Source organism: Delphinus delphis, chromosome 18, assembly GCF_949987515.2.
Source record: "Delphinus delphis chromosome 18, mDelDel1.2, whole genome shotgun sequence".
NCBI classification, from domain to species: domain Eukaryota; kingdom Metazoa; phylum Chordata; class Mammalia; order Artiodactyla; family Delphinidae; genus Delphinus; species Delphinus delphis.
This window is the reverse complement of record NC_082700.1, coordinates 5,691,003-5,706,810: the sequence shown is the minus strand read 5'-3', so window position 1 is coordinate 5,706,810 and position 15,808 is coordinate 5,691,003. Positions and strand designations below refer to the sequence as shown.

Here is a 15,808-nt window from a genome sequence, read left to right as displayed (position 1 = left end):
GAAGTCCCTATTAGCCCTTATTAATGTGCCAGGTCTTTGTGGCACCTTGTGGGACGTTCGTTATGTTGTATCTCAGTTAATCCTTTAAAAAACACAAAGATGTAAATATATTATTATTCCCATTTAATAGAGAGGGAAACTGAGGCTTAGAAAGGTAAAGTAACTTGCCCAAAGTCACTAAGCGAGTTAGAATCAGAGCTGAGTTTTGACCCAGCTTGTTTGACCTTAGACTTGCTATTCAGAACCAGGAAGGTGTACTTTACAGTGTCGGTATGTGGGATGGCAGCCCTCCTCCACGGTGAGTAGTAACATCAGGCTTTTGTTGTATGGAGTGATTGGCTTTGAGACGTGACAATGAAGGCCACTGCTTTCGAAGGAAAGGAAAGTTAAACAATGGGGTTTTGAAAGGGGAGGTACATCATATAGGGAAACAGAGCTAACAAAAGCAAAACTTGCCAAATCTGTAAGGGAGGTACAAAGACTACAGAGTTCAAAGGACGAGAGGGGGAGAAAAACTTCAGAGAAAGCCCAGCTTAGAGACAGACTTTGAAGGCTGTGGCTGGAAGAAAAGCAGCAGAAAGACACATCCCACCTGAACTCCTGCCCACTCCCCAGGTTAGGGAAGGAGTCTGGTTACCTTGCATAGAGGAGCCTAGTGGAAATAAAACTGGAAAGGCAAACTGGGACTAAACTGAAGAGGTCCTTTGTATTTCTAAAAATTTAGGAAATTTTAATGTCAATAAAAGGATGAGAGGGCTTCCCTGGTGGCTCAGTGGTTGAGAGTCTGCCTGCCGATGCAGGGGACACGGGTTCGTGCCCGGGTCCGGGAAGATCCCACATGCCGCAGAGTGGCTGGGCCTGTGAGCCATGGCCGCTGAGCCTGCGCGTCTGGAGCCTGTGCTCCGCAACGGGAGAGGCCACAACAGTGAGAGACCCACGTACCGCAAAAAAAAAAAAAAAAAAAAAAAAAGGATGAGAGCAAGAAAGTATCGTATCAGTAACCGGATGCCTATAGAATTCGAGAAGTAATTGGTTGTAGGAGGTGAGGGGGAGCAAGGTGTAAGGAATTACTTCCAGACGATTCCTCCAACCTCAGAGTAAATCCTCGCTGATAAGGGCTGGATTTTCTCTTTTTTTTTTTATAAATTTATTTTTGGCTGCGTTGGGTCTTCGTTGCAATGTGCATGCTTCTCATTGCGGTGGCTTCTCTTGTTGCGGAGCACAGGCTCCAGGTGCACGGGCTTCAGTAGTTGTGGCACACAGGCTCAGTAGTTGTGATGCGTGGGCTTAGTTGCTCCGCGGCACATGGGATCCTCCCAGACCAGGGCTCGAACCCGTGTCCCCTGCCTTGGCAGGCGGATTCTTAACCACTGCACCACCAGGGAAGCCCTGTATTTTCTCTTTTTATCCTCACCCTGCATAGGCCAGTGGTACAACTAAAGCTAACGTTTATTCATACTTCCTATACTCCAGGCCGTACCTGCTTTAGGTAGACTATTTCATTTGATATTCACAGCAACCCTATGAGATAAGTACCATTATCATCACTCTTTTACAGACAAGAAAACTAGGCTTAAAAAGGTTAAGCACCTTCCCCAAGGTTAGATGCTGGTCCGATTCCAATCCAGGCTGTCAAATTCACAGCCTGGACTCTGAAGCGCCTGGCGGTGCGATTTCCAGGCCAAGCACCTAGTGGCTGCTCGGTGTTCATGTCAATTGAAGGAATAAATGTTTGTCAACTAAGATTCTACTTTCATACTCGTCTCAAAGCCCTTCCTGAAGGCTTCTTGGGCGTTTCCTCTCATCTGCCTTATTGAGATGAAGCGCAGATTCCACGGGTGCTGTGTGGGAAGACCGCCTTCATGGCCTGCTGCCTTGCCTCCATCACCCCTGCCCACCTTCCCTCACTTCCTGCAGGACCCAGGCTGTCCCTGGCTGGGCTCTAGCTCTTCCTGTGCTCTTGGAAGACTGGAGACCGTTTCTCAGGGCCGTGGCTGCAGCAGACACTGAAAGCTTGAGTCATGAAACCTCTTCCAGCAGTGAGCACTAATGAACACCCAGCACCCTGGCGTAGGAACTTACATTCCTCTCCAGCCGCACAGCCTCGCACGAGCGTCTGACAGGCTGGGGCCCTCCCGTCTAACACCGCTGGCAATCGCAGTTCGTGACGAACGTGCCCCCTATCTTTCTCCATTTTCCACTCTTCGTGGCAGGCAAATCTTCCTGCCTTGAGCTATCTGTCACACATTTTAGTGATAATTTTTGTGAGAAAGAGACAGATTGCAAGTGATGGATGAGGTGAGCTGTGACAGCCCAGAACGGGGTGAGTCAGGGCCGAAGAATGTGAGCTGGTGTGAAATCGGGTGGATGGAGAGGTTCATCTTCTCTACTGAACTCTGATCCTGTCTAGGGAAGTGCACTGAAAGGAAGGGCCTGAAACTCATTTAAATGAAGTGTACATAACTTCTAGACAAGAGTTATCAAAACCTAGCATATATAGGCAAACATACTTCCCGTCTGTCCTGCCCACAGAAATGCCGTCAATTCTACAATGAATTAATATTAACGGGGCATCACCCATTAATGTGAACCTAAGACACTAAATGTAAAACCAGTTACGTATGATCTGAAATAAAGGGTGTTTTCTGGGCTTAATTTGCATTACCGAGATAAAACAAGCACTAGAAGGTATTGGACCAGTGGCCAAAAGAACTTGGAATGTGACTGTGTGTAAGTCTCACCCCTTGGCCTTTGAAATAATCAACTTCTATTTCTTATTGAGGATAAATCTTTTTTTTTTCCTTTTTGTACATTTTTCCTTTTTTTTATTTTTATCTTTTTCCTGCGTCTGAGTCACAGTAATGTATGGTAAATATGAACTTGCAATATATTGGATAAGTTTGCATTTTACATGAATTTTAATATAAATAACTCTAATTCAAACGGAACAGTTTGGATGAATCCAATACATCTGAACAGGGACTCACAAAATTTCGGTCACCAGGAAACTTGTGTAGCCTGCTTGTTGGTGGATTCCTTTATTTCAGAAGTGCTGACTTTTCAGTGTTCGTGAAGTGCTGAGCTCAGAACCCTTTTTCTTAAACTCCTCCAGGAGAGTCTTGTACTAATCTCACTATAGTCTTCTCAGGTTGCTGCAGCAACTAGGGGGCCAGGCCTTCTGAGGATATTTAAACACTTCACATGCAATGTGCCTCTCAACCATCCCAGGGATCCTGGGTTTACTTTGCCACCTCTGGCCTTTCTCGCAAATGTTAGAAAAGCCACAGTCGTGGAGCCCGCTGTTGACTCATCTGTCGTGTGTACTCCTGCATGTGGAGAATGGTCATGGAAAGTTATTTTTAGTCACAGTTTGGAATGATTTTATTAAAATGCCTTGCATTTTTTTCAGAGGACTATTGCTTGTTTAAGAACAAGCAATGGGATCACAGCGGGATCTGAGCGCATCTGGTCTGAGACAGGACAGTGGAGCGGGTGCCGCAGAAATGCATTTTGGAATAGTAAGGGGTTGCTGGATGATAATTGCACGCTCACGTGGGATGTGTCTGTGTGTATGCAGAGGGTCCTTCCTGTTCCCCACCACGTGGTTTCAACCCTACGAACCAAAATAGCACGCGACGTTGCCAAGTGTGGTCTCTTGAATATCCGGGTTTTGAAAGTTGTTTCCTTCTTGGGTGACGTTGAGATCTATTTCTCAGTCTTCTTCCGAGATGAAAACTGACTACCTATCGATTATCGTGGACCCAGATGAAGTTCCCCTGGATGAGCAGTGCGAACGGCTCCCTTACGATGCCAGCAAGTGGGAGTTTGCCCGGGAGAGACTTAAACTGGGTAAAGTATTTGTTCCACAGATTCCTCAACCCATAACCGAGCACCTACTACTTGCAAAGCACTGTGCTTTGAGGGACGCAGAAGTCGACTAGACTCGGGATTCTACCCTACCCTCTACTTCTTTAGAGATAAAGAAGTCTCTAGAATCCTAAGACAGAAGGTCAAGGGGACAAGGCAGCACCTCTTAATTCTTCCAACAATTATTAAGCACCGAGCAGCAGATGCTCGTCTAGGCGCTGGGGATGCAAAGGTGTTTGAGTCTGTCCCCTCGAAAGGACAAGGACACAGCTGTAAAAGCCGATAAGTGGAGGAGAAGGAGAGAGCGTAGTTCCAGCAGAGTCTTACGAGTACAGACACTCTTAACTAATGACATATTTGTGGATGAGAAATTGGTGACGTAGAACACAATTCAGGGTGAGGAGATGCAGTAAAAGCAAATATATGGTGAAAGGGTTGGTGCTCTGCAAGGCTGAGGATCAAAACCCCCTCTGCACGAACCTATAAATTACATGCTTTGAATTTCCCCGGGTGTTTGAAATGTCCACACAGAGAAAAAAAGCCCTTGGGGGTCACTTACGTGTCATTTATGAAGAGGGAGGATTGCTGCTTCCTGGGTAACAGGGACGCTCTAAACACCGGGCCAACGTGCTTTCTCTCCAGCTTACCCCCAACCTCCTCCAGCTCAGACAGCACAATGCAACTTAACCTCCAGCCCACGGTGCTACAAAACGACAGGAGCCTCAGATCCTCTTGCCCAGATATCTGGATAGTGGCTTCTGAAAGTTTTCCACTCTCTCCTGTGTGTGCCAGAATCATTAATATTCAGAACTAAGAAAAGAGATCATGGAGCCAGCGGAGCCTGTTGTTCCAGTTCACTCGCACGGCCCCCCCTCCTCCACATGCAGACTATATTGGGGTAGGGGTGTGAGGGGACAGAGAGGGAGAAATGGCTTTTCTTATTGTTCTCCTGGGCCTTGAAATGATTCCACTTACAGTTCTCCCTCCATGAGAAAGAAGACTTGGCCTCAAGAGTGCCTGCTGTTTGGCTTGGGGAAGAAAATTAGGAATCAGTAAAAGGCCGGAGAGACAGGCGAAAGCCAGCAATGGCTGCTGACGGGGCGGGAAAAAAAATCAACTAAATTTAGAGTAGTTCAGGGCAGGTGGCACACTAGATGAGTTCCTTCTGCAAGTCTGAATTATATGGCAGCTGGCCCAGCCCACCCCGCCAGTGACCTTGGCAGGGAACATGGGATAGTTTTCCCACAACCGTAAGCCATTCTCAGGCCACACTGCTTTCCAGAGTTATTAGTCACAAGCAGACATGCGTCTTTCTGTATAGGAAACACGAGCTTTCTGTCCCATTTCTTCATTCCTTGGCCTAGTACCATTGTGATCCTTGACGACACATCAAGGGAGAATGCTAACCCTTCTACCAGAATTCCCCTGGGGCTCTGTGAGTTTAGAGAATCCCATTTCAGAAGAGTCTCCTTGAAGATCTTTTGGTTCTTTTCCTTCCCGGAGCTGCCAGATGCTATGATTCGGCTAATGTACGTGTGAGTGTCTTTGATGGATGAGGGTAAGTGGGTCAAATCAGCGAACTCTGCCTTTCAATGCAGAGTGTGGCTGCAAGGGCCAGAGGAGATTTATTTGGCTTAAAAGACAAATACATGGGCTTCCCTGGTGGCGCAGTGGTTGAGAGGCCGCCTGCCGATGCAGGGCACGCGGGTTCGTGCCCCGGTCCGGGAAGATCCCACGTGCCGCGGAGCAGCTGGGCCCGTGAGCCATGGCCGCTGAGCCTGCGCGTCCGGAGCCTGTGCTCCGCAACGGGAGAGGCCACAGCAGTGAGAGGCCCACGTACCGCAAAAAAAAAAACAAAAAAAACAAAAAAAAAAACACATGACAGAAAGTAATCTGAAGTAACGTCTGGCAACTGAAAGTAACCAAAATTATGTCTGGATGGATGAAGAGGAAAAGCTGGTTTGATGGGCAGTTACAGGGGGTTAGAAATGTAGAGAAATACACAGACCAAACGGCTTCTGATTTCAGCTGAGTGTACCCTGGGTTACGACTCGCAGCCCTGGTGACAGAAGTCAGAACTGACAGCACCTGATAGACAGAGTGAGAGTTCGGGTCAAAGTTGTTGCTACCCTTGAAATTCCTGAAACCCAGAATGAAAAAAAACCCTGTTTTGTTAGAGATGCCTCACTCAACCTGGGCGGGAATTCCACTTCTATGCGCTTATCACAGAAGCTGGGATAATGCCTGACAGCGCATCTTCCCATTGGAAAGTCAAGTCAGGATTACCTAACGTGGGAAAGCACACATGGCGTGTGGAGTGTGGCAAGTGGACGGTGCTGCCTAGTGTGAGATGAGCCCCGGATGCCCAAGAGGGTCTCGGCCCCGGGCTGCCCTGCACTCGCCCCACAGTGTCCCAGGCACCCTGGCCAGTCACTCTCGGAGGAGATTCCAATATCCTCTCATGGTATGACAATGACCTAGCACTTTTCCAAGTTAGTGGCATTTAGGTGACACCGAGGAGGATTTTAAGGGAAAAGAAGGATCAGGCAAGATCGAGTCCGGTGTGACGGGGCTCCCCTGACCCTGGAACTGCAGATCCGCCAAAGGATGGCAACTGGGCCAGATGATTGAAGAGCCCGTGATAGCTTCGGGCCGTGCTCGAGGGGCAGTCAGCTTCCAAGAGAAGAAATGAAAAGACAGGGAAGTCTAGTGAGTACGAGCGCCTTCTCACTGGTCAAAGCAAACTCCCCAAACACTTGTCAAAATAAAGTGTTTTGTGTGATGGCTAAGAAGGGAATGCACGGGGGCTGAAGCTGTGGGAAGGAAAAGGACGTCGCCTGCCCCAAGTGAGCAGGGGTCTGTGAACCCTGTGGAGAGCTGTCCCAACACAGAGATGCTTTTCATCTGTCTCAGACTCAGGACACTTCGTATTAGATGGCAGAAGGCAGTGCAGAAGAAAAGGTGTTCTTCTACCCTACAAAAGCAAGGGATAAGCCTCTAACCAAAGTGCGCCTATGCTTACAATCTGGAGAAGGTATCTGCCAGTGTTCTTTCCAGACGTGATTTCGGGGTTCACCGGAGGCTCTTTTATTGAAATGAGAACTCCTGACTTTACTATTTCTTGGATGCTTTTATCTGAAGAAGGGAGCAGAGACTCTATCCCTGTCCGTGGAGCATGCTCTGGGAGGATGACCTGACCAGCCACGACAGGTGCACGACAGGTCAAATGTGCACGACAGGTGCACATTTGACCAGGGGAAGCGTGTCGTTTCACCAGTGTCTCCTCCTAACGCAGAGCATGTCCCTGTGAGACCCAGGTGGGAAGACGCCGCTGATGTCACTGGGGACGGAGCTCTTTCCACCTCCTCACTGGACGTGACCTCGGGTGGGTGGTGGCGGGAGTTGCACATAAAAGTACAAAGCTTCTAAGAGGATGAGGAAGCAGGAAAGCTTCATTACCAATTTTCTAGGAATCTTAAAACACAAACAACGAACTGTGTCCTTTGGGGGAAGGGACTGGCGTATGAAGAAGATAGGAAAGAAAGAAGGAGGGAAAGTTAGCTCACTGAAGGCACATTATCAGAACAGTCTCAGCACGAGGACTTGGTTGGAACTGGAGGCTGTGTGTGGAAGTAACACTCCCCCTACCAGGACTTACTTTTGACCAGAGGCATTCTGTTGGCTTTCCAACACTCCCCCCCCCACCCCCCGCCGCCAGAAGAACCAAAATAAAGGCGACTTCTCAGGCTCACTCTTTCTTCTGCCGTATCATGCTTGAGTGCACAGTTTCTCTAGGTTGTACTCAGCAACCTGTTTCCTGGTGGAGCAGAAGGAAGCCCTGATAGAACAGGTGGCGGAGGTGTTCCAGGGGCAGGGGTGGTCCCTCCTCATCTCTGTGCACCGTTCAGGTGTGCAACTCACGGGGGCCCCTCTGGCTACCCAGGACTGCATGAGACTTGCTGTCAGCATCTCACAAATTCCCAGATGCGACTCTTCATTCTGCACTAATACACAGGGGACCCAGGTGCATCAGGCACCAGGCCAAGTTCTGGGAAGATTCAGACATGGTCATTGCCCCTTTGAGTGAAGTTTGTCTCATTCAAGGGTGAGAAAAAAAAAAAAGTGTTTAAGAGTCATTACGACATAACGTACCGGGTACCGTGAATGAGACCTCACTTTGTCACTGCATCTGGCAACCAGCTCTCTGTGGCTGAAACAAATTACTAGGCCCATGTTTGGAACCATGAAGATTTATAATCATCATGTAAAGACACGTTGGAAATACTGGGAATATCTTGCCTGGCGAGGAGGTCTGAGAAACGACTTAATTATTTTTTGGTAGCTCTGAAGCATCATTATAACCAACAGCTGTAACCTCCCTTCTCCATTTCCTCCCTTTGCTGAAAACAGATCAGAAGAAGTAAGCTTAAGTGGCAAGAAGAGGGGCTTAGGTGAAACAGGGAAATTTCTGTGGTAGTAACGTTAGTAAACAATGGAAAAGACCACTCAGGATGTGGTAGCCTCTCCCCACAAGAAGGACTTTGTAAAAGAGGAAACTGGCCATCCACCTGCACCAGACGCCTTCTAGGGGCCTAGCCTAGCTGCGAAGGATGAGGGCAACACAGTAGCATGATAAAGAGTTGAAAGGAAGATACCCCAGAAATGTGTCCTGACCCTTTTGGGGTCAGTTCATTGGAGGTTCCATTCAGAGCTACATGCCACACACACACACACAGGGAAAAGGCCCTTTCTTCCCGAGAAAAGACTTAAACGCACCCTGCTGGCTTGGCAAACAAACCAACGTCTTCTTCTCATTGTAGGCAAATCACTTGGAAGAGGGGCTTTTGGAAAAGTGGTCCAAGCATCTGCATTTGGCATTAAGAAATCACCGACGTGCCGGACGGTGGCTGTAAAGATGCTGAAAGGTATGGATGGTGTAAGTTCGGCTTTCAGCTCACCCATTACGTCCCCTAAATGCTGGCCCAAGTTGGGTGTGGCCTAGGGACAGACAGAAGCCGTTTCTGCTCTGGCCACAAAACTTGCTTCTGCTGGAAGCCCCTTGACCTCCGGAGCTTTAGATGAGACCAGCAGGAGCTCAGAATAAACCTTGGAAAGGAAACAGTTCAGCGTTATCCACGGGAAAATGATTTCCGTCTCCTCAGAGATCTTTCTCCTGCCACATCTCAGATTTTTCTAGAGTACCAGGGACTCAAGCCCACAGGAACCACAGGTACAAAGTTTGGGCATGATCCATTATGGCGTTATGATGGCAACTTAGCTGTACGTCATAAATCTCAAAGGCTTAGCTGGGGCTGAACCTCACTATAAAGTAAGAATATGAAGCTAGAACAGTTGAGTTGATCAGAACTTCAAGCTATTTTATAGCGTCAGGTCCCACCCATTAAACATTTCCTCTTTAGAAATGAAAACAAAACAAAACCGAAAACAACAAACGATCTTCCTATGTTGAAGACACTATCACCCTGTGAGGCACTGGGAGGTAGAGACGAAGCACACGGTGACTTACGACCCGCCCCTGAGACAGCGTGAAAATGAAAAGTCACTGAAAGTCACGTCAGCCAAACATCTCCAAGACTCATAGGTCCTTTAAAGCATAGAAAATACTTCACTGTGATGAAATTGTCATGTTACTTCAATGCGTTTTAAGCTTCCCAAACCAAAAAGAAACAGGACTGAAAACCCAAAGGGCAATTTTCAGCTTTCCAAAGTCTCTAAGATATTGCCAGGGGATTTTGAGGCGTAGAAGGCTATGCGCCCAGCTAAGCAGGTAGCTGGCAGAGGTTCCAGCAGAAAGGCCCATGGGCTGAGGGAGACTTCAAAGCCTTCGTTTTCATCCAGCAGTGACACCGTCATTGTAAAAAGTCCCATGTAATAATATTTTTCCACTTCAAAAGGCTGTTGAGTGAAGGCTCTGATAAAACTCTGCAACGAACCTGACAGTTCTACTCTGAAAGTAGCCAGGGAAAGAGCTTTGCATCCACAAAGCAGGCCTTGTTCAAGGTGAACTACCCAGATGATGGTGGGCATCTCTGTGAGAAAACCTGTAGCCCAGCACCCCCCATACCCCCCTCCCACCCAGATTCTAAAGAGAAGAGGCATCAACGTGTCTTCCATGTGAGAAAGCACCAGACTAGGTACTTTACTTTAGTAGCTTGAACCTCATGAAGTTGCCACTTTTCTTATTTTTCTCTCTACAGCCTTTGTGAGGTAGATATTATTATCTCAACTTGCAGATGAAGAAACATGGCCCAGAAAGGTTAAACAGCCTCTGCAAGGCCACACAGCTCAGGAGTGCAAAACTAAGGGTTTGGGTGCCAGGCTCTCCCCCCCGCCACACACACACCTCAGTGCTACAGAAGGGCTGCAGAGGCACAGCCTCCTAGAAATGATCCATTGCTCCAAAATCCTGAAAATGCTCCTGGCCTGGGTTCTGGAGGCAAGCTAGTATATCCAGCCTTGAGATAAGTTGAAACTAAATCTGGAAGCATCTGTTTCCTCAGCTAGTTTTGTCTCCCTGCTTACTATCACACACCATCTCTAGGAGAGGCAAGTCGGCTGCCCATGCTTGTCTACTGTGGCTAAAGGGGCATCAACGCGTGGAGGGATGAATTTGAGGGGGACATTCTGACTGGCAATTTTATTTTTTTAACGGGCCAGAGAATGTGTTCTATGCAATACAGAAATAGGGTGTGTAGTATCTGTATAAATGCTTATCTTTTTTTTTTTTTTTTTTTAAGCCATCAGCCTTGATTGAAAAAGACTGCCAAATCACCCACTATGTAACATTCCTAAAAAACTATTTTCATTCAAGCTTTCTTGTTTAAACTGGTTGGCCATCTGTTTCTAGGAGAAACTGGAAAGGCAGAATGTCAAACAAAGGCCATGAGTCAGAAGCTCTTTCAAAGTGCCCTTGAGCAAAACCTTTAACCTTTTTGGGCCTTAAGCCCATGTCTGAAATGAGAAGAGTAATCATGCTGTTTATTTGTCTAACAAATATTTGTTGAGCATCTACTGTGAGCCAATCCCAATCCCACTGGGAGGCTTCTAGAGTTTATCTGGTTATTATTAAAAAATGATTTGTGCTTATGAAATACCACGTTGGTATCTACCACAATGTGAAGTGCACATCCTTCACATGCACAGATGCGATGTGAAATGCGCGACCCGTTTCCAGGACTGTCCTGCAGAAATACTTGCACACGGGTACAAAGATCACAGGCTGTTTATTCCAGCATATTTGTAATGGCAAAAACAAAAACAAAACAAAACTGCAGACAGTCTAAATGTCAGGAATGCCATCAATCAACTTAAAAGAATGGGGAAAGCCTATGACATTTAAAAGGGGGGAAAAGCAAATTATATAGATCAAATTTGCTTTTATATTTTTATATGTGATCCCATTTATGTAAACGAAAAAGACCTTTGATTGGGTACATATAGTTATAAGTGCATAGAAAAAGCTCTGAAACGCCAAATGATGAACAGTGGTTACTGCTAAAAAGGTGAACTGGGGTGGCTTTCACTTTTCACTCTATAAACATCATATTGTTGAAATATGTTTACAGCAAGCTTATGTGACTTTTTTTTCTTGTAAACATAATTAAAAATTTTTAAATGCCTTAGAAGTTAACCAATAAGAACAAAGAGACAAGACAAACTTAATTTAGGCCTTAGACTCTGCTAATTCTTAGATTGACACTGTTTATCTCTGAGAATGAAGCTGAATTCAGATGCTCATGGAGCCTCATGACGTGAGATAACCCTGCAGACTCCGGAGAGGAAAAGGTTATAGAGAGAAAATAACACATGGCAAAGATGTTTACAGAAGGGGCGATTCTGCCCTTGCAGGCCCCTTTGTAACTTCTCAAAGCGGGGGAAGTGAGAAAAAGAGGTGAGGTGTGGGATCATCCCCCGCCTGGAAAGTTCTCGCTGGGACTGGTTCTGACGCAAGGAAGCCATTGGAAGGCGCTCTTCCCAGGTGCCCAGCTCTGAGTCAGCACGTTACTGAACAGGACGAGGTCCACCAAGGGGAGACGTCCCGTGACTAACCCCACCACCACCCTGCGCCTCACTGTAACCAAGACCCTTCTGGCTCGAGAGGGTGGGAGGAATGAATACAGGCTGGAGGCTGGCCCTTCTGCAGACTGTGGGGAAGCCAGTGCAGTGAGGGCTGAGCACTGCCAAACACACAGGGCAGGAGGGCCGCCCCAGAGGAAAGAGCCCCATGGTCCCGCTGCCTTGATTCTCCCCTTGATCCTCACACAGAGGGGGCCACGGCCAGTGAGTACAAGGCTCTGATGACCGAGCTCAAGATCTTGACCCACATCGGCCACCACCTGAACGTCGTCAACCTGCTGGGAGCCTGCACCAAGCAAGGAGGTAAAGGGGAAGGGAGGGCCTGCCCGTCCCGGTTCACGCGGCCTGGCGAGCTCCCTGTCCCGCAGCCCTTCTCCCCCGCCTCCTGGCACATGGCCTGGTAATAGTCCAGAGGAAGCAGCCTGTCCGTTGATGAAGGTGCTCCCATCCTGGAAGTGCCTTCCCTGGCTACTCAGCTTAAAGGTTCTGGACAGAAGGACTCCCTTTGAGACCTCCTTCCGCAGGCTCGAGGTCAAGGCAGGGCGTTTTTCCCAGGATGACTTGGGAGGAGTATGACCGGAGCCAAGGTAAATGCACAGAAGGTTAGCATCCCTTGAAGCTCCATCCGGGGGAAGGAATCACTCCCGGCAGGCTCCCCGGAGGAGGTGGGGTGCGGACACGGCCTTCGGACAGGCCGTACCCACAGGGCCAAGTGCAGGGACAGGGTGCATTATGACTGAGGACTCGCACACCTTTCCATCCTCCCCTAGGGCGCCTTTAGTACTCCCAGCATGCCCCAGGACAGGGCCCACGTGCAGAAGCCTCTCTGGGGCCACTTCCGCTTTGACCCAGAACCGGAAGTTGTTCTTGCCCTGTGGGCCTAGAGCCCAGCGGGTGAGCGGTGGGGATGGCGCCTTCGGGGAGCCCAGGGGACCCGCAGTGCAGCTCGGGGCTTTCCTTTCCAACCCTCTGGCCTCTTTTGACTAGGGGTCGCCAAACGATGGCCGGTCAGCCTGGGAGCTTACTTCGACCGTTTTTAGTAGTTGGGGGGGTGGGGGGGGAAGAGGAATAGTTTGTGACATGGGAAAATGCTATGCAACTCAAATTTGTGCGTTCCTAAAGTTGGATTGGAGCGCGATCACTCATTTGGTTGTACTGTCGTCTACAGGTGCTTTCCGGTTACAAAGGCAGAGAGCTGAGTAGTTGCGTGGCCTACAAGCCTAAAACAGTTACCGTCTCTGTCTCTTTCTTTATGAGTTTGCCGATCCCTGCTTTAGACCTTACAAGCCCTGGGGCAACCTCCGTGCAGACACCCCCAGGTGGCCATGCAGCTGGGGGGGGGGGGGGTCAGGCCAGACAGGACCTGGGAGGGAGGGGCTGGTGTGACAGTGTCCTGAGGCCAAGGGGCCAAGAGGGTGGCTGGCAGTTACAGGTAGAGCCCTGACCTTGGCCCTTCCCCTCCCCTCCCCACAGTTCTTTCTCTCCTACTCTTTTTTTTTTCTGCTTCTTCCCCAGTCCGACCCCCCACCAATTGTCTCCTTTTCCTTTTGTATATTTTTTTAAACCCCTTCTCAGGTCCAGTTGGAAAAACAAAAACAAAAAAACTCTCCCACCCCCAAGTTGCATCCCCCAGACCCCGCTAATATAAAGACAAGTTGGTTTGAGGTTTCTCAGGCCCACTGATGGCTGGCAGATGGCTGGCTGGCTGGCTTGGTGTGGCTGAGCATGTGTCGTTTTGCCTGCAGGGCCTCTGATGGTGATTGTGGAATACTGCAAACACGGAAACCTCTCCAACTATCTCAAGAGCAAACGGGCCTTATTCCTTCTCAACAAGGTAAGGAACTTAGGGGTTGGAGGTTTTTCAAGACAGCAGTGAGTTTCCGTTTAGGCTGTAGCAGCATAAAGCAAGAGAAACTATTTTTCCATTGCCAACTAAAGAATGTCACTAGCCATCCATCCAGCTCTGCAAGGACTGAGTCATGAGCCACTGTAGTCGCTGACCTTTAACACACCCTGAAAGGAGTTCAGGGGCGGAGATCAGGAATGAGGCGCTCTGTGCTCTGGGAAAACTAGCAGAACAGGCCTTCAGATCGTTACATATTTTCAGGAGAAATTTTTTTTTTTTTTTGTGGAACCTGGATTCTTGCATCTTCTCATACTTAGAAAAGCCCCGAAACCATTAACTAAGATGTCTGTTCTGCATAACTAGTGGCAGCCTTCTGCCAAGATGTGTGCTTAATTGCACGTCCCCTTTTCACCAACATCACGTATATGCTGACCTCGCCCCCTACCTCTTCCGAGCAGTTTCCCAGAGCTCTCTGAGAGGCTGCTCCCGGGCTACAGTCCTCAGAAAGACAGTGAATGAACCCAACTCACAGCTTCTACGTTGTGCATTTTTTTCAGTCGACACCATGAATGACTGAGCTTAAAACACAATCTCTGCTTTTTTCGTTTAAAAAAATTTTTTTTCTTTCCACGCTAATATAGCACACTCTTTTTCGGGTGAGCACAGAGAATATTCGAGCCCACTGTATGCAGTGATAATTAGAGATTAAAATTTACTAGCCATCTACCTAAATATCAAATCATCTTGATAAATTTCTCTCTGTCTCTTTCTCTCTCCATAGATACTCAGACATGCACATATCATTTAGTCACTCATTTCTTAAAAGATGATGGCAAGCATAATTGTTTCCATTGATTAGATTAGAGAAATTAAGGACTCGGTCAGCTGACTTTATAGTCAACAATAGAACAGTGATGGGGCCAGAGAAATCTTTTTCTTCCCTCCCTACTGCCTTTTCTCCCACTTCCCCACACCTTCACCACCGATGTCACCCCTATACACATACTGAACCGGCCTTACCCACCAAAACAAAGCTATGTAATAAAAGGAACACAAGGGTCCAAGTCCTGAACGCAAACAGAGTTTAAAAGGGATTACTGAGTGAAGGAGAGTTTAATAAACCTTTGCCAATGTGGCCTATTTCACCAATGGTGTGTCCTTCTCTGGACTAGAGAAGCCCACGAGACGATGATTTGACATTATTAACCTGTAATCAGCAGTGTCGCTGATGAATCCATGTAGCATGGTGGTTTAAGCGCTCAGAGTCCAGGCTCAGACTTCCTGGATTTAAATCCTATCTCTGCCACTCAAGAAATCTGGGACCTTGGGCACGTTACTCAGTCTCTCTAAGTTTCAGTTTCCTCATTTATTAAATGGAGATAATAATAGAACCCAGCTGACGGAATTGTTGAATCAAATTCCGTTCATCTCTCCATAAATGTTAATTACCGTCATCATCATCATGGATCCACCGAGATAGAAAAATTGGGTGAATCTAACTTAATGCCACTGATCTATATGATCTGTATGACGGATACGGTATACGACACCCAAGAATGATGCCCATCTCTGTCATGCGAGTGAGATTCTCATGGCACATGAAGAAGACCCACCGGACAGCTGGCCCATTCTCTCAGCCTCTGATCCAACCAGAGACACAGCTTTTCTACCAGACTGGCAACATATACGCAAGAACGTACTTTCCCCATTTTAAACCATGCCCTCTAATAATGAGCCTCTTGAAGCTGAAAGGGAACTTTGTGACCAGCTAGCCTACACGCTCACATTACCGATGTGCCCAGAAAAGTCAAATGACTGGCCTTAAGGACACACAAGGCAAGAGGTGACGTCGAGGAGAAAACCCAGCTCTCCTGACTCGCCCCCCCCCCCCCCCAATGCTTTTTCCATGCACTGCACTGGGTAAAAAGGGGAAAAAACATAAGAAAAACGGGAGACTGGTGCCCTGGGCTGAGAGCAGTACAAATTCTCCTCAGTCCT

General features: G+C 47.9%; 1 protein-coding gene across 1 annotated transcript in view; it reads left to right on the top strand.

The window, feature by feature from the left end:
- The window catches only part of FLT1 (fms related receptor tyrosine kinase 1), a 172,639-nt gene that overhangs the window by 134,471 nt on the left and 22,360 nt on the right, over nt 1-15,808 (top strand). The window contains exons 17-20 of the mRNA XM_059995932.1: nt 3,717-3,849; nt 8,688-8,792; nt 12,154-12,267; nt 13,710-13,798. Coding sequence (XP_059851915.1) covers nt 3,717-3,849; nt 8,688-8,792; nt 12,154-12,267; nt 13,710-13,798 — 441 coding nt within the window. The remainder of the gene's footprint in view (nt 1-3,716; nt 3,850-8,687; nt 8,793-12,153; nt 12,268-13,709; nt 13,799-15,808) is intronic.